Here is a 23,015-nt window from a genome sequence, read left to right on the forward strand (position 1 = left end):
CTCATAGTAAAGAATTGCTTCCTAGTATTGCATCTGCTCTCTTGCAGTTTAAAGCCATTCCCTCTTATCACTACTTGGTCTTTCATTTCTAGACAAACTTTGGCATCTCTGGGGACTAGAAACGGGGTACTTCTTTGACTGAAGAAAAGAATGGAAGTATCTCACAGGCTAAATGAGGTCTCTGAGGGGCAATTTGGACTGTGCTGTCCCAGCATACAGCTAAAACTTTCACACACGTGGAATTTTTAGGAAGTTCAAAGGAATATTTTCATTGCTAAGTTGGGGCACGGTAATAGCTATGTGGTAACAGGCTGTAAAATACGGTGCCATGAAAACTACTTCTGGTTTGAAGTTACTTCTGCTGTGGATTTATGAGGGTGTGGGTGGCAAAGTCCATGGAAACTTTTCCTTCTTTTTACAGTACCTGTTTTTCAGCAATGCAAATTTATTGAGATTTAATTAAGTATTTTCTTACTAATTAACCTTCATAATCCATATGCTTGTTTTTTCAGTAAACCTGATATGTCTCGGTTGCGGCTGGCTGCAGGGAATGCTATTGTGAAGTTGGCACAAGAACCTTGTTACCATGAAATCATCACCTTAGAACAGTACCAGCTGTGTGCACTAGCTATAAATGTAAGGAAATTAGGTGGGAGTTGTGGGTTGTCAGCATATGTATGAGTATGTATTTTGCTTGTTCTGTGTGTTGTGTATACTTCTGTTAATCCGATTTTATGCAAACTGTTCAGTCTTGACTTGAATTTATTTTCCCACTACATAATCCTGAAAACTGATTTTTGATGAGAATTAGATCTATAGTACTAAGCTGTCCAGTGGGGGTATACTAACTTAAAGTAGTAAAATGTTAGAATATTGATAAACCGAGGAATTCAGTATAGAGTTAAAATACCCCAGCTGCATTAATAAATTTTTAGAAGTTGAAATGATGTAGAGTACATTGGACTGTGGTGACAACAGTGACCTTGGTTTCTTGAATATTTTGGTAGCTGGAATGTAGAGGTCTGCAATGATAATTGCCATCCTTTAAATATTAAAAGAGATAGGGAGAGATTTCTCAGTAGGTGCCTCAATTTTCATCCTTAATTTATGCTTGTGAGCCCACAGCAGCAAGAAAATAACTTTCAAATTGTAAGCAGAGATATAGTGATCCTCTGTGTTCCTGTCTGGTAGATTTAAGAAATTCTACAGAAATTGATCTGCACACTAAGAGTAAGGCAATTATGGAAGGACTCATTTTGGTATTACTTTTGTAACTGCCCATATTCTCGTGACCTCACAAAAGTCAAGAAATCCTCTGGAAGGAATCTCTTCCAGAACATACCTTTAGTAATAATGATACTTCATTCTAGACCTTAAGTCCCGCGACTGGCTAAAGTTTTAAAACCTATAACCCATTTTAAATTAGTTAGCCTAGAAATACCATTCGTATATCAGAGTAACACAGCCTGTATTAGGCTTGTATATTGTTTTAACAATGTTTATGTGGATCTTCCTTCGGAAGGGAGCTTTTACTCAGTTCCCAAATGCTATGAAAAATAAGAGAAATGGAACAAACCAAAATTACTTAAGCAGATGAAATCTAACTGCAGCAGAAATTCAGTGGTAGTAACTGAAGGTTTTTACACCCCAAACAAGGACTTTTCAAGGTTTCTATTCCAAAACCTAACAGAAATGTTAGTCTTGTGTGAAAATGGGTTTTAAAGATTTTTAGAATTTGGAACAAAATTAGTAGAAAGGAAAAGAGCCACTTAGTCTAATGACAAATAAGATCTGTCTCTGTTCTGGAAAAGATATTCTAGACAGATAATGTCATGGCAGACTAGCATTGCCAGTATATATAGTTTAGTATATATAGTATACTATAGTTTTTGCGTGTTGTGTTTTCTCCTGATCCCAGTGATCAAAATCTTTTAATTTCTTCAATTGTTTGCCCTCTGTGGCATATTTTTGTTTATTGTAAATGTTCTCCTCTGTCAGAATTTGCCTTCATTGCTTTGACTCTCTTTTTAATATGTTTGGTGCAAGCCCCTTGCCCTCCATTTCATCACTGTCTATCACTTTATTTTTCACTTCCTATTTTCCAGCTGTATCAGTCTTAACTCATTTGTGGATATTGATAACAGACGTGTTGTCACCATTTTGGGGTTTTTGCTTGTTTGGTTCGGTTTAGGTGTTTGGTTGTAGCTTGATGGGGTTTTGTTTTGGTTTTTGTTTATTTGGCTGGTTTGGTTTGGTTTGGTTTTGGTTTTTGCTATATTTGGGCCTGATGCTTGCCCCTTCTTAATTTTCAAAAGGGAATGTTGAGAGATGAGCTTTTTATTACAAGAACGTAGTAGGGTCATCAGTATTTATAAACAAGTTAGCATTGCATTTTACTGTAGAATTGTAGAATAGTTTGAGTTGTAAGGGACCTCTAAAGATCATCTCGTTCCAACTGCCCTGTTTTGGTCAGGGACATCTTCCACTAAATCAGGATGCTCAAAGCTCCATCCAACTCAGACTTGAACAATTCCAGGCATGGGGCAGCCACAACTTCTCTGGGCAACCTGTTCTGATGTCCTACCACCCTTACTATAAAACACCTCTTCCTTATGTCCAGTCTAAACCTGTACTCTTTCAGTTAAGTCTGTTGCCCCTTGTCCTGTCACTACAGGTGCTGGTAAAAAGTCTTTCTCTGTTTTTTTTACAAGCCCCCTTTATATACTGAAAGGTCGCAATAGGTTTTCCTGGAGCTTTTTCCTTTCCTGGCTGAACAAGGTCAACTCTCAGCGTTTCCTCAAATGAGGGGTGTTCCATTCCTCTGACAATTTTCACAGCCCTCCTCTGGACCTGTTCTAACAGCTCTGTGTTTGTCTTGTAGTGGGAACCCCAGAGCTAGGCTCCGGATGCCAGGTAAGGGTCTCATGAGAACAGGGTAGAAGGGGAAAATCGGCTCCTGTGACCTGCTGGCCACATTTCTTTTTATGCTGCCCCTTTTCATTACTTTCTGGCCTGCAAGTGGACATTGCTGGCTCATGTCCAATTTTTCATCTGCCAGTGTCCCAAAGTCTTCCTCTGCAAGAGTTGCTCTCAATCTGTCCATCCAGCAGTCTGTTTTGTTACAGAGGATTACCCCAAGCCAAGTGCAGGGCTTTGCATTTAATCTTTTTGTACTTCGTGGTTTCACATGGGACCACACCTCAGGCTTGTCAGGGTACCTCTGGAGGGCATCCCTGTCCTCTACTGAATCAACTGCACCCCTTGGGTTGGTGTCATCCAGTCTTGTTATCTGTGTCCTTCACAAAGATATTGAACAGTATCGGTCCCAACACTGACCACTGAGGGACACCACTTCTTACTGATCTCTATTTGGACTTTTAAGTATTCAGACGCAATTCTTTGGATGTGGCCATCCAGCCTATTCCTTATCTATCAAATACTCCATCTATGCAACTCGTATCTCTCCAATTTAGAGACAAGAATGTTCTCTGAGATTGTGTCACAGGCCACACAGAACTTCAGATAGATGTCATCAGTTGCTGTTCCCCAGTGACTCCATTGTGAAAGGGTACATGACAGCTTAGGTGTGATTTGTCCTTTGTGAAGCCTTGTTGGCTGTCTGTAATTGCTTTCCTGTGGATATCCATATGCCCTGACATAGCTTCCAGGAGAATTTTTTCTATTTTAATATCACTTTTGTCACTTTTTCTCCTCATTTATTATTACTCCTTTACCTTTTGTGACTTTATCTTGTTTACTAGATTGTAAGCTCTGTCAGGACAGAATTCTGCCTTTATTTTTCACTGCAGTTCCTAATGGATTTTGAATATTCATAGCTTGTCTGTGTCTAAAAGAGGCCTTCTGCAGGTTCCTTTTTCTCTTTCGGATCTTCAGATGCAGAGTAACTGTAATGATTTCAGCGACTTTGGCACTTGTGGCACCATATTAATCTCCTTTGGAAACCATCTGGGGTTGTTTTGAGATATTTGCATGCATATACATAATATAATCCGTGTTTGTTTATGCTTAGAATGTTTAGTATTAGAATCCATTTCTTGATGGGAGACGCTGACTATTCCAACAGTGTATTTATGCTTAAAACTGTTGGGTGTACTCATGAATTATGACATTGAAGTGATGTCAAGGCTAACTCTAGCATTATGTAATTTAATTTACAGCATTTTTTTTTTAAAGTGGACAGATCAGGAAGCAGATCAAACAAAAGGAAAAGCTTAATTTTTAAGGCCTGTAATGGTTGCGCATGTTCTGCTATGGTTCTGTGCTGGCTATTCTTTTTTTCCTTGAGAGTGCCATTTTGTATTGTGAAATGATTGGAGAGCAGAATACATAATTGAGTATTGTTGTTAATTGCTGTAGTCAAGAATCAGAGCTGTGTCTGAGGGGTACATGCTGCTTTGCAAATTTTTTTTTAAATATTTTTAAATGGTGAATTTCTGATGAACTGGCACTAAATTCAGAGAGGTAGATAAGTGAATTTGGTTTAATGCGTGCGTTGTATTTGTATGATGTAAAAATTTAGACCTTAATTGAGTTTGGTCCCCCTTTTTTTTGCAGTGAACTAGTGTAACTGAGCTGAATTAAAGCTTATTTCTTTATCTTCTATTATTGAGAGTAATAATCATTCCCCTTTCTGCCACACAACACCATCAGTAGCAATGAACTATGCCTTCCTTTGTCCCCTGCATTAAGGTGGACATGCTTCCTTGTCCATATACCAACTAAGCACAGGTCTCTTTTAAGCTCCCCAAAGACTTTAGACTTAGGTGATGTTTCTCAGCAGAAGAGGGCTGTACCTTAGGCTGCTGCTGGGGACTTGAATTTTCTGTAAAGAGGCAATAGGTCTTGAGTAGATCTCACAGTTCGGGCTTGTCGTCTTGAGTTGCTTCAACTCCATTACAGCAGGTGTTTCAGCTAAGAAAGGAAGACTGTGGCTTGAAGCACAGAAGGGAAAATAGAACTTGGTTAATTTCTTCTAGATCTAATTTTTGGGTGGTGGGAGATGGACGCTTGGTTAATATATTATATGATCTGTCTTCTTCACATTTAGGGATAACAGATCTTTCCTCTTGATCTGTGTTTTTGACAGGTTAAATAGGCCAAGCTGTTCTGGTGGCCTTGCTTACATTATACTTTTCTGTACATTTTCTTCTGTTTTCCACACCTGCTGCTATTAACCTTCCTTGGCCTGTGTTACTAAATTGTTTTGTGATATATTGAATGGTGTCTTAAAGTATGTAGGTTATTTTCCATACAGAGAATTTTAAAGTTAATATGTTTTTGGGAAATATATTACTGAAAAAAATTGCAGGAGTAAATTCGTCGCCTTCATATTATTTTCCTTCATGTTATTTGGCACCTATTAGACACAGGTTCATAGATTTCCACAGTACGATGGAAATGCTTTATACTCTCTTCAGTATTTGACTGTATCTTATCTGGTAATTCTGTTGAATTTTATTCTATTTCTCATATTAATGGCTTGATGAAGATTTGTGAAATCATAGTAATAAAATCAACACAGTGATTACTGGTGACTAAAAGCTGTTTTGATGGAAATCTTTGGCTCCATGAAGCAAGCAGTTCTATTGTATACAATTACATCAACTCCATGCCTCAATACTGTACTGTTAGGCCTTGTGTCCTGAGTGTGATACCTTCCTGTACAGTTTCCAAACCTTAACTCTTCTCCTGATCCTAAGGGAAACTTGAACTGATTAATTCAATTTAATTGCTCTGAATTGGCATTAAAAAACATAATTCCTGTGGTTTTGTGGCTGCAAGGTCTGAAATTGATTTTGGCACAATTCCTCAGGCTTCCATGTTTTATTTCACAGTCTATATTACTTTTAGAAGAGTTTACTGTTACCGTTTTTGGTTTTGCTTTTTGTTTTTTTTGTTTGTTTTTTTAATAGGATGAATGTTACCAAGTGAGACAAATATTTGCTCAGAAACTTCATAAAGGCCTTTCTAGACTACGGCTGCCACTAGAATATATGGCCATTTGTGCACTGTGTGCAAAAGATCCTGTGAAAGAGAGAAGAGCTCATGCTAGGCAGTGCCTTGTGAAGAACATAAATGTCAGAAGGGAGTATCTGAAGCAACATGCAGCAGTTAGTGGTAAGAGAATAGAAGTCTCTTTTTTGGTACAAGTGCTATAGTTCAATTGTAAATGTGAGTAGACTGTGAAAGTATGATGGTTTTCTGTTTTTATAGATAGAATGGCTATAAATTTCTCTTAGAAGTATCTAATGAAAACTGCAAATAATGTTCAGATTTTGTTTTGATTTTTTAAACAGGCATTTCTGAGATCTTTCAATTTTATTAAAAGCTGTGGAAATGCTCATTCCTGACTGCTGGAAGTGAAGTAGTTTCTTAAGGCAGTTATGTGTGCTGTTTGAACTTAATGGTTAATTATGTTGTAAGTGAAGTGACAATGATTAGTTTTACCTCAGTAATTAATAATATGCAACCTTAATGACATAAATGCTGTACGAAGTTGAATATCTTTGCACTGCTATACTGCATAGCTTCTTATCCTATGCTGGCAAAGGGCTATATTTGTAGGCACTTCAGGATCAGTTTATGTAGTGCTTTCTTCCCAGTACCAGCAGTTAGATCGTGGGAATACCTAAGTTGTTATGGACTAATGTTAGCTGTTTTTCTTTTATAAAACCAGTCTTTTTCCCTTTTGACTTGAAGCTACACTGGTATATGGTCATAGAAAAAAGCAGACCTTCGTGAAGAGCTGTGGGCATTTTGAGTAAGAGCGTTTGGAAGATGACTGATGGTTTGCCGTTTAATGGAGGGGATTTTTTCATTTCATCTTATGTTAGACCAGACCTGTTTTTTGAATCTGATCTCACAGCTGCAGTCAGATAACTGATTTCCTTCTGCATTTATGGATCACAGACTTTATATTAGCCATGTCAGTCAGCGTGTGCCTTAGACTTTGGTCAGAGAATAAGTCTGCACAAAAATGCTTTTGTTTATTGCTAATTAAATTTTTAAAAAGGAAAAAAAATAAAGGAAAAAGAGCAGTGCCTTCCTCCCTCCTGAATTACATGTAAAAAAGAAAACTCCATTACGCCAACACTTTTACATCATCCTAAAACTATTTCTCTTGGAAATTGAAAATTCTTTTTAGCTGTGTAGTAGGAAAGTATAAAATTCTAATAGGATTAAAAGTAATTTCTGATCTCCTAACTTGATTTAAGATAGATGCTGGAAGGTTACTATAAATAACCTGTAGAAGAAATTAAGAGGAGCCTGAGTGTATGTGATTCTTTTTATCCAGCAGGACCTCAAAGTGTGCCTGATGGTTTGTTGTTTTTTTTCTTGCTGAAAGACTTACCTTGAGTGATGCCATTGGTTTGATAAGTACTCTGATGCATGAGGACTCTGGATTAAATGCAGATTGCAGGATTTTTTGAGGATTATGGTGTTATCTTTGTGACATTCAGATTAGCAGTTCGAGCTTTTAACAAATGTCTTGAACTGTCTGCATCTTAAAAAATCATTATTGCAGTAGTACAGCTGAAGCTCAGTTCTGGTAAGATCATACTATTTAAATGTGTTTGTGTCTCCCTCTATCATTCTCACTACTGGCCATACAGTAACAGGGTGGTAACAATGATAGCACCTCTTTTGAAAAGCTTCCACAGAAAACTAGAACTGAGAATCTGCATCTTTTGATTAGTGCAGCTATTTTTCTGACTCTAGAAATGTAATTTTTTTTGTGATGTTTTTTCTTGAAACCTTGGATATCTTTCAAATATTTTGGGAGATTTCAGCATTTGTTGAAAAGATGGTAAACTTCTATATACCTTGCCTAAGGAAAACTTTCTAAGGACTGGTACCCAACAGTAAAATGATTCTTTCCTCCACACTGGCCTTTTACAGTCTGGCAGGAGTTGCTCTCAGGCCTCCTAAGTTCTGTAAATGCTATTCACAGTGGAAGCCACTCAAGAGCAGACTTAATTTGATTGCATATCTGTTCATAGTTTCATCTGGGTAGGCACGTCTTGTATAGGAATCTTTCTTTTCTCAGGTTGCGCTTCAAGTCAGTAAGTGGAGAAATTACAAGAGTAAATACTAGTTTTTAACAAGTTTCTTTCCTCAATGTTCATAAAGGCTTGTCATGAGGGGTTTGGTGTAATCTGATTTTAAATGTCGGTAATTCATGTCCACAAAGCCAGCCCACCTTTTGGGTTTTGTCTTTTCTCATTAAAGATGAAAAAAGAGTGTGTAAGCACTATTTTTTGTCTTGAGGGGTTAAATACAATATGTGTTAATATTTGTCCTTTGCTGTTTCGTGTTCACTTTGTTTTCCAGACCAAGTTGGAATTACTACTATAGTTATTGTAGAAATAGTACAAAGCAGGAAGTTAATGAAGCACCGAGTTCATGAGCTCTCGATGAGCATTCTATTGAAGTTATTATTGTTTTGCCTGCGACATGTCTAAGGCAAGCTGATTTTGCCAGTGTTCTGAAATCATAACTACATTATTTTTCTTCCCTGCCACATCTTTATATTTTCTATGTAGTTATGCAAACAGCTGGTGGCTAAAATGCAGGACAGCGCATGAAAAGTGAGGTGTTTTTAAAGTTAATAGTGCACTGTCAACTGAAACACATTAAAAACTGCTTTCTATGCAGGATTTCAATTACAGAAATGTAGCTTGAAATAGAAATTTGGTCATTTTACTTTTTTCAAACCCTGTTATTGCTTGCAGTCTATATAATAATTACTGTTGATAATTAACTGCATCAACTGCAATGGCTGTCTAAAAGTTTACCCCTGGAAATTGACAGCACTGTCTTCTGAGGGCCTTTATTAATTTTTCACGCTTTCCTTGCTGTAATGAATGAATCCAAATATTTGATGTAGACTGTGCATTATCCCTATCTATGCAAACTTTTAAGAATGAGATATATAAAGATTTTACTTACTTATGGTAATTATTTAATCAGTCTTCTGAAATCTACGGTAATGATGTATTTTATCTGATGTGCACAGTATTTATCAAGCACATCTTATACAAATATATATATTGGAGATAAAAATGTTAGTGTTCTTATGTGTTATAAACTAGTTTCAAATATTATATACAGTGGTTTACAGATGTTTGGACTCCTTATTCATAACCTAATGTGGATAGTTAAAAGCTTACTGAAATAAAATTTCTCAGACTTGGTTATGTCTTTCATGACCAATCACTAACTTAGAAATGTGATTTTTCAAAAGCAGAGCCAGGAATTTCTCTCCTTCCTTTACATGTACATTCAAGTGTATATCCATAGGCATGTTAATACTATGAATTTACATTTGCCACAAGCACTCAAGATCAAATGCTTATAGCACAGTAATATACTAGCATGCCTTCTCTGCCTGTCATCCTGCCCTGTCACACAGGGTAGCGGTTTAATAGCTTAGGTGTGCTGAGAGCATCCTCCAGTTCCTCTCGGTCATTAGGCTAAAGAAAGTAGTGTGGATGTTATTTTGCAAAATGCTTTTTGTTGTCCTTGACCTTTGGGATATGCCCCTTTTTATTCTGATTTTTGTAATCAGACTTTGAGGTGCTGAAGTTCACTCTGCATAGTGTTGATTCAGTCAGGAATATGTTGGTTACCTTAGGGAATGTATATTTTGTGTTTGTAACTCTGAGAGGGGCTTTGGCAACAATCCTTACTTTTTGACTGCTCAAGGAAAATAGGCCATCTGGCTGTCATGATGTAGGGAAGACATTCTTCTGCAGTCCTTGCTTAGGACTACTTACAAGCCTCAGAAGAAGTTTTGAATCCTTTGAATACCATGGCTCAGTTGTGCTGGTCTGTTCAAGTGGGATTGAGCTTTTAAAACTCAGTCCAGTGCTACTTTGTTACAGCTTTCATGTTACCTCCTCTCCCTTCTTTAAACAGATACCGTAGGCTGTGAGTTTGGAGAAAACTACAAAGCCCCCCTGCAAAGGGCATTTCTTTCTGTTGACAGCAAGGCTGTGCACTGCAATATCCAAAGGAAGAACAGAGCTTATCTTGCAGTTGTACTGGTCTCATGTGTTGCAATTAACATGGATTTTATGATCTATCCTCATTTTTGTTTTTCAAAGTCTTTCAGAATACAGACTTTGAACTGAGGAAAAGACTGGGAGAAGGGGGTGATTGTAGCTGTATTCTCAGGTTAGCTAGAAAATATGCAGCCCTGAGCGAGACATACTTAAAATGTTAATTTTTGTATGCATGAAACATCTGCACATCGACCATGAGATACAACATCTTAATGAAGTGATAGGCCCACATGTGCCTATATCTGACCTTAAATTGTGCTCTTTTCTCTCTAGTAGAAAAGCATATTTCTTAGTATGTAGTCTTTTGATGCATATTTCTTCTGCTTTTCAGAGAAACTCTTGTCACTTCTACCAGAATATGTTGTTCCTTATACTATACATCTCCTTGCTCATGACCCAGATTATGTCAAAGTCCAGGACATTGAACAACTCAAGGACATTAAAGAGTAAGACTACTTTTAATAATGTTATTTCTAGCGTTAAAACCAAAATGATTTCATGCTAAGTGAAATGTTGGTTCATTGTGGTACCCTGATACTGCGCAATGCACACAACAATGGTAGTTATTTCTGTAAAATACTGTGAGAAATAGTCTATGTGCATTTTTAGTGCTTTGTGCTGTCTTACAGAGGAGCCTTCACCTTCTGCTCATCCTACTTTCGTTTCTTCTTTTTTTATTTATTTTTGAAAGAATTGGTTTCCCAGAGTTAGACTGGTTCAAATTAATAATACTACTACTACCTGGAGGGACACCACTTTGTCAACTGTGCTGTTTAAAAGAACTTCTTTTGCATTTTTATTCATGAGGGGTAATTCATTTCTCCTTCAGGTGCCTGTGGTTCATCCTGGAAATATTGATGGCTAAAAATGAAAACAACAGTCACGCGTTTATCCGAAAAATGGTAGAAAATATCAAACAGACTAAGGATGCTCAAGGACCAGATGATCCAAAAATGAATGAAGTAGGTGATGCTTTTTAACTGGGAATTGCATTTAATTCTGGCCTGCTTCTGGAAATGAATTGCTTTTTGATTTTACACCAACCCTGAAAATGTCTTTTGTAGAATTGTATGTGGGAAACAATACATACTGTAATGTTTATTGTAGTTTAGATTACAGTTATTTTCCTATGCTTCAGTAGGTCTTGCATGATTGCAAGGGAGTTGTAGTAGTTTAGTCCTGTTTGTGTCTCAGTGAGATTATTAAACACTAAAATATATGCAAACTAGAATTTTTACTGTTTTAATCATCCACTAAAGTGCTTTGAAATTAATTTTAAAAGTGCAAGATTAAGCTTAGTATAGGAAGAAAAATACATACATTAGATGTCTCCAGTGTGTATTGTGTAGTGAACGTGTCAAACCCCGATCTTTTTTGAGACTTTTACACTACAGAAATGTACAGATTTGTCACTTTTCTGCTTTTCCCACAGAGGTGAGATTTTTGGGTTTCTGCTTTTTAGCTTTGTCTTTGTGGCATACACTGTTCTTAAGTGTAGAAGCATCATAAAAGTTGGGTCTCTTCAGCTGCTGAGCCTAAACCACATGCTTAAACCACAAGTTGCTTTCGTCTTTTGCACCTGTATTTTAATACCCTGTTACATGTTGAAGATGACTGCTTTTGAACTGAGAGTACTTGTAGTTCTGTGCTTAAAATACACTGTCTATTATCAAGATGTGCAGTAAACTTCTAAAATGTTGTTTCATCAGTTTTTTAAATCTTATTATTTACAGAAACTATACACAGTCTGTGATGTAGCTATGAATATCATTATGTCAAAGAGTACAACCTACAGTTTGGAGTCCCCTAAAGACCCAGTCCTTCCTGCCAGATATTTTACTCAGCCTGACAAGGTATATGTTAACATTTAATTTTTCTTGAGATAGGTCTGTTTAAATCTTTGTTAGTTGTAACTGAGGGGGTTTTTTAATTGTTCTTGTAACTTCTGACTTCTCCCTATTATAGTGTAGTTGCATGTCTATATATATATTTTCATAAGTATTTATATATGTGCACACATACTGATTTCTTCCCCCACTGCAAAATAATGTTCTTCAGGTTTAAAATTTCAAAAACATAAATGATGTAAAGAAAATCACATAATGGCTGAGGTTGGAAGGGACCACCAGAGGTCATCCAGTCCAACCTCTCTGCTCAAGCAGGGTTCGCTAGAGCACATGACTCATGATTGTGTCCAGGCGACTCTTAAGTAGCTCTGGAGAAGGAGACTTCACAACTTTTCTAGGCAACCTATTCCAGTGCGCAGTCACCCTCAAAGTAAAGTTCTTCCTCATGCTCAGGTGGAACTACCTCTGTTTCAGTTTATGTCCATTTCCTCTGATCTGTCTGCTGGCACCACCATGAAGAGTCTGGCCCCATCCTCTTGACACCCTCCCTTCAGATACTTACTGATATTACTCACATCACCCCAGAGCAATCTCTAGGCTGAACAGGCCCAGTTCCCTCAGCCTTTCCTCATATGAATAGACATTCCAGACCCTTAGTAGCCCCTTGCTGGACTTGCTCCAGCAGCTTCATGTCTCTTGTATTTGGGACCACATAAATGGACACAGTGCTCCAGGTGAGGCTTCACCAGGGCTGAGGAGAGAGGGGAGGAACATGCACCTTCACCTCCTGGCAATGCTTTTCCTAATGAAGCCCAGGATACCATTGGTGGTCTTGGCCCCAGGGGCACATAACTTCTGGCTCATGGACAACTTGTTGTCCACTAGGACACTCAGGTCCTTCTCTGCAGAACTGCTTTCCAGCAAGTCAGACCCCAGGCAGTACCGGTGCATGGGGTTATTCCTCTGCAGGTGTAGGACCCTGCACTTGTCTTCATGAGTTTCAAAGGGTTCCTCTCTGCCCATCCCTCTAGATGCTTCTGAATGAGAGCACAGCACTCTGGGTTATAAGCCATTCCTCCCAGTTTTTATCACTAGCAAACTTGCTGAGGAGGCATTTTATCAGAATCTGTGTTATAGCAATGAATATCATTATATGCATCAACAACCATTTTGGGGAAGTCCTGTCGAGAGGTTGAGGCTCCCTTGGTAACTCTTGCCGCTCTGAGTTGAGGCTCCTGAATTCTCAGCTTCCTCCCGCTTTGGTGTTGAAGGCATCTTCTCTTGAGCTACTCATCTCAGCAGTCATGGACCTCATAGCAGCCTTCCAGTATCTGAAGGGGGCCTGTAAGGATGCTGGGAAGGGACTCTTCACTAGAGACTGTAGTGATGGGATAAGTGGTAACGGGTTCAAACTTAAACAAGGGAAGTTTAGATTGGATATAAGGAAGAAGTTCTTTACTGTGAGGGTGGTGAGGGCCCTGGAATGGGTTGCCCAGGGAAGTTGTGAATGCTCCATCCCTGGCAGTGTTCAAGGCCAGGTTGGACAGAGCCTTGGGTGACATGAATTAGTGTGAGGTGTCCCTGCCTGTGGCAAGGGGGTTGGAATTAGATAATCTTAAGGTCCTTTCCAACTCTAACTATTCTATGATTCTATTCCTTCTTCATTTGTTAATATCTTTCAGTGCTACCTTCAAAATGTATATATCTTGGTAATTGATTGTTGTTCTGATTCCACCCCCCATTTCTCCCATCATTCCTTTACAGAATTTCAGTAACACCAAAAATTACCTTCCTCCGGAAATGAAGTCTTTTTTCACTCCTGGAAAGGTGAGGAGGTTGAAGGAGTTTGATTTTGGTACTGTGTTTGTGGTTTTGGTTTGGTTTTGTTTTAGGAAAACTAACGTAATTAATAAAACCTTCAAGTGTAAGAGAACAGATAATTTCTACCCAAAGTGTATCTATACCAAAGTTTAGTAAACAGGTAAAGAGAAGGAGATAGGTAGAAGGTAAAACTGCTGCTGTCTCTGCTGAGGTGTGGTAATAGTAGGCAAAGCCTGTTGTCTTCTAAAGGAGAGAGTCCGAAAACCCAACCCTAGAATATCTGATAAGTTTGCAAAATGTTGAACCTTTTTTTCTGCAGAAGACTACAGTGCTGCATATGAACTGACAGCTATGGAGAGCTTTAATAGACAATTATTTTAAAAGTCACATAAATTAATCTTTGGTAAACCTGAATATCATTTTACAGTATCTTACAAGATATCTGACTGCTCTATGGTTATATTAATTTGTTCTTTCTAAATATGCATTGTATTGAATGGCAGTGTTCTCTCTTCACTAAATCTAAACCTGTGTACTCCTTAGAATAAAATTGAATTCTAGTAAAGGAAAACAAATTATGATTTTTTTTTTATTTGCAGTAATGAGTCCTGATCTAGATTACAGGAGCACATTCATTTGCTACCTTGCAAAAGAAGTAAAAGTACAATATTTCATTACCCCTTAACTTTGCTAATGAAGTATTAGCTGCTATGTAGTGACTTACTAATAAAGGAGGAATGCAAGTCAGGAAAAAATGCAGATGTACAGGAGCATCTTTTTTCTTGGAATTTGAAAGCCAACATCTATTGACTGGAATGTGTCATCACTCAATTGCACATTTCAGTATTTGAACTCCATGGATTAGAGATTCATTTCTTACTGAAGATGCACAAATCTTTAAATGAAAATGGTCTCTTAATTTCTGATCAGTAGTCAATATTAAGTTCTCTTACCCAGTTCTTGACATAAAACATACTTGCTAGTTTGTCCCCAAATTAATATGTTAAGTGTACTGTGACAATATTAAACAAAAACATGTTTATGCCATCACAAGAAATCATCGAATGTTTGAGTTTGGAAGGGATATCTGGAGGTCATGTAATCTGAAGTCCTTGCTCTCTCTGACTTTCCTAGTAAGACAAATGCTCTGGTCCTGTCTTTCATCTTAGAGGCTGTTTGCTGGACTCTCCCCAGTATCTCCATATCTCTCATATATCCTAACTGAAATTGTTTTGAAACCTAAGGCAGGTTTTATATTATTTTGTATTTCTAGTGCCAGGTGCTCTAGCTCATCTTTTTGTTGTTCTGAAATTTTGTAACAAACACAGAGGTGCATTTGATCACCAAAACTTTTCGGTTGTTTGACCATGATGAGAGCAACATGAAATGAGAGTTGGTCTAGGGAGTCTCAGTTTGGGGAGTGGAAAACTATCTTGAGTGGTTTGCAGTGGGGTGCATGTAAGCAGGGCAGCAGCTTGAGTGTAGGTTCTGTGGTAAGGGGGGGAACAGTTAGTGCAGGACCTGTTTGTTAGTTCGTTTTTAGTAGGAAGTCCAGTCCAGTTTGAATTTGAACAGCTCTCTGCCCTAGAGCTCTTTCTGTATTCACTTATTGATTAAGTTCTGAACTAATAGATATACTTTCTTAAACTGGACTTTGTTCTCCAAGGTTTACTTTTGGAAAGGAATCTTTGGTGGACGTATAAAATTCCCGCCAGCTATAACAGCATAACCACCACTTCCACGGTGCATGTCTCTGAAAAAGTAACACCCAAAGCTGCTATGATGTGCATGTTGAATTTTTCTTCAGCTGTCACTAACTTTAGACATAGCTCAAATCTAACAGTGAGATAGAAGATGGATCATCCTAGATCATGAGAATTGAAGGGAATGGTCTTGTATGGGAATGGTTTTGTATGTAGGTGTTTGGCATAAAGGTGTATTCTCTTCAAGAGTAACTGAACTCTTTCAACTCTTTCAAAAGTTAGTATGAGCTGCAGATATTTGGCATGTCTGAAAGACAATCCACTTAAACGAGTAACCTGAAGCTCACCAGTGTCTGGAAATTTTGGCACCTGTTAAAAGCCTAATGTTTATAATCTGTGTATGAAGTATCAGAATCTTCTCCACAGTATTTGTTTTTTTTTGATTCAAATTCATTCCTAGTTGAAACTAGTGTGGTTTGTCATTACAGCTTAGCCAGTTTAATGGCTTCTTTGTTGAAAGGGCTGTGCTACTGCTATTTCTGTTTTGCCAGTACAGGTGCTTATCTGACCCAAATAGCAAGCTGGTTCAGGCACCTAGATCAGCAGAAAGCAAACTGCACAAAAATGCTGAAGTGGCTTACTGCAGGGTCAGGTGGGCACCCAGTACTACCAATGAGAAGAGGGCAGACTATAAGGGTAGGGAAAAGTATACTGATTTTGGTGGCAGCAGGCTGTTTGATTATAGCTTTGTCAGCTTCCTTCTGGTGTCTGTTGTAACTTTCATATGAAAATGTTTATAGTTTTGTGTTAAAACTAAGATACTGATTGCAGAAAGTGAAATCTGTGAATATTTTAAGCATAGTACATGTTAATATCTAACTGTGTAGCTCAAAATAAAGGAAATATATTTTTGGTTTCAGCCCAAAGCAGCCAATGTTCTCGGAGCAGTTAATAAGCCTCTTTCGTCAGCAGGCAAGCAGTCTCAATCCAAATCTTCACGAATGGAAACTGTAAGCAATGCCAGCAGCAGTTCAAATCCAAGCTCTCCAGGAAGGATCAAAGGGAGGTTGGTAGACAACAAAGCAGCTTTGATATTTCAAGTATTTGTAATGGCAACTTTCAATATTTCTATAATGTTTTCTAAGTGAGAAACATAATTCTATTATCTTATTTTGAAGTAGAGTTATGGTACCACATTGGTATAACTGAAACCATGAATTTGGCTTTCTAACTCAAGAAATAAATTTGCTTAAAAAAAAACAAACCCCAAACAGAATCGAATCATATCCAGAGTTGCCTGTAGGAGGGAAAGAGAACTTATATGTTCATTTTCTTTTTTTATATCTATATATAAGCCACACACATGTATACATGTATATACACACACGTGTGTTTGTATGTATACATCTGCAGTTCCTAGGAACTTTGTGGCCTGCCGTAATGTTACCAGCACATCATAGACAGTGAGGACTGGGTGGGCCATTGTGGTGATCTTGCATGACTTCTTCATCTGCAAAATCTGGGACAAATTTATAAACTTTTTAATAGTTTTTGATTTTAGATTCCTGTGATGGAGGGGGGAATGTACTGTAATGCTCCATAAGTCCACTTCTAGGTACCCATCTTCAAAAAATATAGCTTACTTTGTGTCAATTTTTAAGGTTATTAATCAGTTACTGTATCTTCCTATGCTCATTTTTCAACTGAAAGTCACGTTATAATAATTTTTTTTCACAGACCATTTAGAGGTTGCATGTTCATATTTTCTCACTTTATTTCAAGACTGTGAGGAAAATGTTATGTTCGGAAATAAGGCTTCTCACATGGTACTTATGTAACTTTAATTCTAATTTAATGTATACTATTAACATATAATACTAATTTAAAATGTAGTGCGGTGTTTTACAAAAAATACTTGTCAACTCCATGGGAAGTCCACAGAATGACTTGGGAGAAATAAGTCTAGTATGTTCATATATTGAAATACATTATTGGCTAAAGATATTTTGGAATCCAGATTATTCTCTGTATCCAGAAATGAATCTGAGACCAGTATGTTCTACATCCAGTTCATTTAAAAAATGCTGTGCTTGCAGTCTGACATGTTCTGTCATCTTCATAATCTGCCCAGTTCATCTAAGTTAAACTGATCAGTGTTTTGAGTGGAGATACCAAGGAAGAAAAAGTCCTCGCTCAGGAATTGATGTTGTTTAAGTATTGCCTACTGTATTATAATAATGAGGAGAATAAATATTTATTCATCCTAGGCTTGACAGTACTGAAATGGACCACAGTGAAAATGAAGAATTCACGCTGACTTCCCCCTTACCAGGGAAAAAAACTGACAAAAGGGACGACTCTGATATTGTAAGGGTGAGCTGATTGGTTGCATTGCGCATGTTTTATTTGAAGTCACCAGGACTTATAATAAAAGCAAATGTGGTGATATTTGATATCAAGAAAATCTGCTGAAGCATGAAAGTGAGTTGATTTGTAAACTATGGGAAAACATGTTTGAATTGGATATGACAATGCAATGAAAAAAGGTTCAGTTAGTCTGGTTTCCATAGAATTACTGAGGTTGGAAAAGACCTTTAAGATCATCGAGTGCAACTGTTAACTGCCAAGTCCACATCTAAACCGTGTGCTTAAGTGCCACATCTACACGTCTTTTAAACACTTTCAGGGTTGTTGACTCAGCCACTTCCCTGGGCAGCTTGTTCCAGTGCTTGACAACCCACCCTTTCAGTGAAAATTTTTCTCTTAATATCCAATTTAAACCTCTCCTGGCACAGCTTGAGGCTGTTTCTTCTTTTGCTATCATTTATTACTTGGGAGAAGAGACCAGCACCCACTGTGCTACAGCCTCCATTCAGGTATTTGTAGAGAGCGCTAAGGTATCCCCTGAGATTACACAACCCCAGTTTTCTTCAGCCATTCCTCTGTAGGACTTGTGCTCCAGACCCTTTACCAGCTTCATTGTCCTTCTTTGGACCCACTCCAGCACCTCAATGTCTTTGTTGTAGTGAAGGGCCCAGAACTGAATACAGGATTTGAGGTGCAGCCTCACCAATTGCTCAGTACAGAGGAACAATCACTTCCCTCATCCTTCTGGCCAGCCTGTTGCTGTTACAGGCCAGGATGCTGTTGGCCTTCTTGGCTGCCTGGGCACAAGCTGGCTCATGTTCAGGCAGCTGTCAGCCAACACACCCAGGTCCTATTTTGCCAAGCAGCTTTCCAGACACTCTTCTACAAGCGTGCAGCATTGCATTGGTTCTTGTGGCTTATATGCAGGACCCGGCACTTTGCCTTGTTGAACCTTATACCATTGGCCTTAGCCCATCAATCCAGCCTGTACGGATCCCTCAGCAGACCCTTCCTGTCCTCCAGCAGATCAACACTCCCAGCCAACTTGGTGTTTTCTCCAAACACACTGAGGGTGCACTTGATCTCTGTGTTCACATCATTGATAAAGATACTAAATGGAACTGGCCCCAGTACTGAGCCCTGGGGGACACCACTTTGATCAGCTGCCAACTCGATTTAACTCTATTCACTGCTCTTTGGGCTTACCCATCCAGACAGTTTTTTACACAGTAAATTGTACATCTGTCCAGGCCATGAGCAGCCAGTTTCTCCAGGAGAATGCTCTGAGAAATGATGTCACAGGCTTTATGCTAAAGTTGAGGTAGACAGCATCCACAGTCTGTACTTCATCCGCCAAGCAGGCCACCTTGTCATAGAAGATGAGATTTGCCAAGCAGGACTTGCCTTTCATAAATCCATGCTGACTGGGCCTGATCACCTGATTATCCCATACATGCTGTGTGATGGCACTCAAGATGATCTGTTCCGTAACTGTCCCTGGCACTGAGGTCAGGCTAACAGCCCTGCAGTTCTCTAGCCCTTCTTGTGGATGGGCATAACATCTGCTACCTCCAGTCCACTGGGTCCTCCTCGGTTAGCCAGGACTGTTGGTAAATGATGGGAAGTGGCTCAGTGAGCACTATAGCCAGCTCCCTCAGCACCCTTGGGTGGATCCTATCTGGTCCTAATGGACTTGTGTGTGTCAGAGTGGTGTAGCAGATCACCGACCACTTCCCCTTGGATTATGGGGGTTATCCTAATGAGGATATAAAAACTATTCATACTCTCAATCAGATATAGTGCTTTAATATGTTAAGAAAGTTATGAAATATTCTAAATACCAAATACGGGTTAAATACTGTCTCAGGTGGAATTTACACATGTATCAAAATGGAGAAAAATGAACCACCAAAGAAAATTATAATTGTGTTGTAATTCTAAGAGCAGTTAAAAAAATACGAATTTCACACACTACTAGTAAATTTCTGTTCTTTGTCCCTTAATAACAGCTGGCAGTATGTAAATTTTATAGTAGTTTAGATGTACATGAAAAAGTAGTAATATAAACAGGGTCAGATTTATTATAATAGTTGTGATATAATGTCATAATTATAGTAGTCATAATATAAAAGTCATAAGTCACAAATTGGATTTTCTAGAATGAAATAAGTATGTCCTAGTTCTGGTGTGCTCAGTATAAGGACATGGAGCTGTTGGAGCAAGTCTAGAGGAGGGCCATGAGGATAAGGGGGCTGGAGCACCTCCCCTATGAAAACAGACTGAGAAAGTTGGTTCTGTTCACCCTGGAGAAGAGAAGGCTGCATGGAGACCTCATAGCAGCCTTCCAGTATCTGAAGGGGGGCTATAGGGGTGCTGGGGAGGGACTCTTCATTAGGGACTGTAGTGATAGGACAAGAGGTAACGGGTTAAAACTTAAACAGGGAAAGTTTAGATTGGATATAAGGAAGAAGTTCTTTACTGTAAGGGTGGTGAGGCACTGGAATGGGTTGCCCAGGGAGGTTGTGAATGCTCCATCCCTGGCAGTGTTCAAGACCAGGTTGGACAGAGCCTTGGGTGACATGGTTTAGTGTGAGGTGTCCCTGCCCATGGCAGGGGGGTTGCAATTAGATGGTCTTAAGTTTCTTTCCTACCCTAACTATTCTATGATGTCACTGCTGTTTTATTTTTTACTGTCTCTGACATTTCTCTGTTCTCCCAGTATGTCTGTTCCATTTTTTGACATTGCTTGGAGCTTAAGGTACTGATTAGTGAAAATGTCCTTGCTTGCCTTGAAGTGCAAATGACCCTCTTATACTGTGATATCTTGTGGGAAAAGCAAACTGGCTTACAACAAAAGGGAAAAATCAGCAGTCTCTTGTCAAAAAAAAACCCACTGCCTATATTGATATGTCACTTCAGCTGTAAACCTTGGAAAGCCTGGGAGTCTAAACAGCTGCTGGCATGCAATTCATGTTTACAAGCATTTGGTTGAATTGGTAACTGTGACAAAGCTGAGGAATAAAGCAGATACAGTTCAGTATTTGAGGTACTTTTGAGGGCATTTGTATTTCACTTTGACTATGTAATCAAGCTGCTTAAGGTTATTGTTTCAGGACTCATTTGAGTTTTTTGGAGCTGGGGAGCAGATTATATCAAGCAGTAACTGAGAAGCAGAGCTTTAATGAGGGAGCAGAAAGTCCATGTTTTAAAGATGTCAGTATTTTGGATATTTGTCCAGATTAAATCATAGTGTAACATGTTAGTTCTAAGGTTGTGGGACACTGTTAAACCCGAAAAGACAAACTTTACCATGAAACTTGGATACAACTATTTACCTGGTGAAACCGGCTAAAACAACACAAGCACAATTGCCGCAAAAGCAAATGGAACAGGGAATAACAAGGATGTCACTGATCTAGGTTAACAGCTGTGTCACTGAAGTCATGAACTGACAGGGGATGTCTTCACTGTTCAGACACAGGAAGGGGTCTTGTAAGAAAAGATGGGAGAAAGACTTTACAGGGGCCTGTAATGATGTGACAAAGAGGAATGGTTTTAAAATGAAAGAGGGTAGATTTAGATTAGGTATTAGGAAGAAATTTATTAGTGACGGAGGTGAAATACTGAAACAGATTGCCCAGAGAAGTTGTGGCTGGAAATTTCCCTGGAAATGGTCAAGACTAGGTTGGATGGGGCTTCGAGCAACCTGGTCTAGTGAGATGTGTCCCTCCCTGCACATGGCCAGGGGGTTTGGAATGAGATGATCCTTAGAGGTCCCTTCCAACCCAAATATTCTGTGATTCTTTTAAGGATTGGGTGGGGGTTTTGCTGCACAGAGCAAATGTTGAGTCTTAGTGCAGCTCTGACAGCCACGCTTTGGCAGCTACCACAAATTCCTGTGCTTCCTTCTACAATTATAAATTTGGGCTACCTGTTGTCTTGCCACTGCCAGCATGGGAGCCAGGCCTAAGCACCCTGGCAGCTCACAACAGAGCTGAAGCCACAAACTGACAGTTCCCACCTTCTGTATCTTTATCTTTTCCTGTTGATAAAAATGCACTTACGGATGTTCTAGCAACTTGCGTTTGGCAGAGGGGAGCATACAGATGAGACCTTACACACTTCAGTGTTTGAAATAATTTTTCTCTTTTGCCTGGCGTTTTATATTCATGTTTGTGTTTATATTTTTGCAAAGGTTTCTGAAATGGATATGGTGGACAATCTTAGATTGTTATGAAGTTGTGTAACTTGAAAACTCTTTCTCTTGGAGGGTGAAGTTTCTGTAGCTTTTGCATACCTGACAGTTTAATATGGCAGTTTAATTTTTAAATGTAAAGGTATAATCTTACCTTTTCAGTCAGAGATGGAGAAGCCTAGAGGAAGGAAGAAAGCAGCTATCACAGATGCAGAAGAGAAACTAAGCATAGATGACCTGAATAAACTGGGTCAAGAGCAGAAACTTAGAGGCAGTCAACGGGGAAGGAAGAGACCTGCAGTTGTTTCAGAATCTGATGAAACACAATGGCAAGAGGAAAAAAGGCTAAAAGAAGATGTTATAGAAAGTGAGGATGAACAGAATAGTCCACCAAAGAAAGGGAGAAGAGGACGCCCTCCCAAAGCAAATAATGGGGGGACACCTAAGGAAGAACCAGTAGCAAAGTCATCAAAAAGGAGCAAAAAAAAACAGCCTTCAGCAGCTGCAGCAGACGAGGAGGAGGAAGAGGAAGAAAGGCAAACTGAAAACATTGAACAAAAACCAAAAGGCAGGCAAAATAGGACACCGAAAAGAGCACAGCAGAGGTAAGTGCCTTCTTGTAAGCTGCATCTGTTTTATCCTTGGACATTAGTTATAATTTGATACTTTGCAATTTGGGTCTTCCTCAAAACAGAGCAGAACCATCTGAAACTAGTACAGTTGAATCAGCACAGTCTACGCCACAGAAAAGACGAGGAAGGTCATCAAACACACCACCATCACAGCCAAAAAAAGTGTAAGTGGGGAACATTTTCTAAATTTGTATTTAGAGAAAATTAGAACTATGCCTCTGTGCTCCCAAACAATCATTTACTGAAAATATTTCAGAATCCTTTAATTGACAGATAAGAAAATAAATTTCCATTGCTGTTTCTAAAGTGTTTTCCCTAGCTGGTTCTCCCAGAACACCTCACACCAGAGCAAGAGGCTATGAGTA

The 23,015-nt window shown here is 38.8% G+C and overlaps 1 protein-coding gene across 3 annotated transcripts in view; it reads left to right on the top strand.

Annotated features, from left to right (window-relative positions):
• The window catches only part of PDS5B (PDS5 cohesin associated factor B), a 109,220-nt gene that overhangs the window by 81,551 nt on the left and 4,654 nt on the right, over positions 1 to 23,015 (top strand). The window contains exons 24-33 of one of the 3 annotated variants that reach the window (XM_061374428.1): positions 513 to 636; positions 5,934 to 6,138; positions 10,417 to 10,531; positions 10,915 to 11,047; positions 11,819 to 11,938; positions 13,697 to 13,759; positions 16,377 to 16,522; positions 17,724 to 17,829; positions 22,181 to 22,623; positions 22,713 to 22,814. In XM_061374428.1, the coding sequence (XP_061230412.1) occupies positions 513 to 636; positions 5,934 to 6,138; positions 10,417 to 10,531; positions 10,915 to 11,047; positions 11,819 to 11,938; positions 13,697 to 13,759; positions 16,377 to 16,522; positions 17,724 to 17,829; positions 22,181 to 22,623; positions 22,713 to 22,814 (1,557 nt within the window). The remainder of the gene's footprint in view (positions 1 to 512; positions 637 to 5,933; positions 6,139 to 10,416; positions 10,532 to 10,914; positions 11,048 to 11,818; positions 11,939 to 13,696; positions 13,760 to 16,376; positions 16,523 to 17,723; positions 17,830 to 22,180; positions 22,624 to 22,712; positions 22,815 to 23,015) is intronic. The other 2 variants (XM_061374429.1, XM_061374430.1) reach the window with 2 other exon arrangements.

This window comes from Neopsephotus bourkii, unplaced genomic scaffold (genome assembly GCF_033783945.1).
Source record: "Neopsephotus bourkii isolate Nb327-2 ecotype Australia unplaced genomic scaffold, CSIRO-AGI_Nbou_v1 NB_1638, whole genome shotgun sequence".
In the NCBI taxonomy this organism is placed as follows: domain Eukaryota; kingdom Metazoa; phylum Chordata; class Aves; order Psittaciformes; family Psittacidae; genus Neopsephotus; species Neopsephotus bourkii.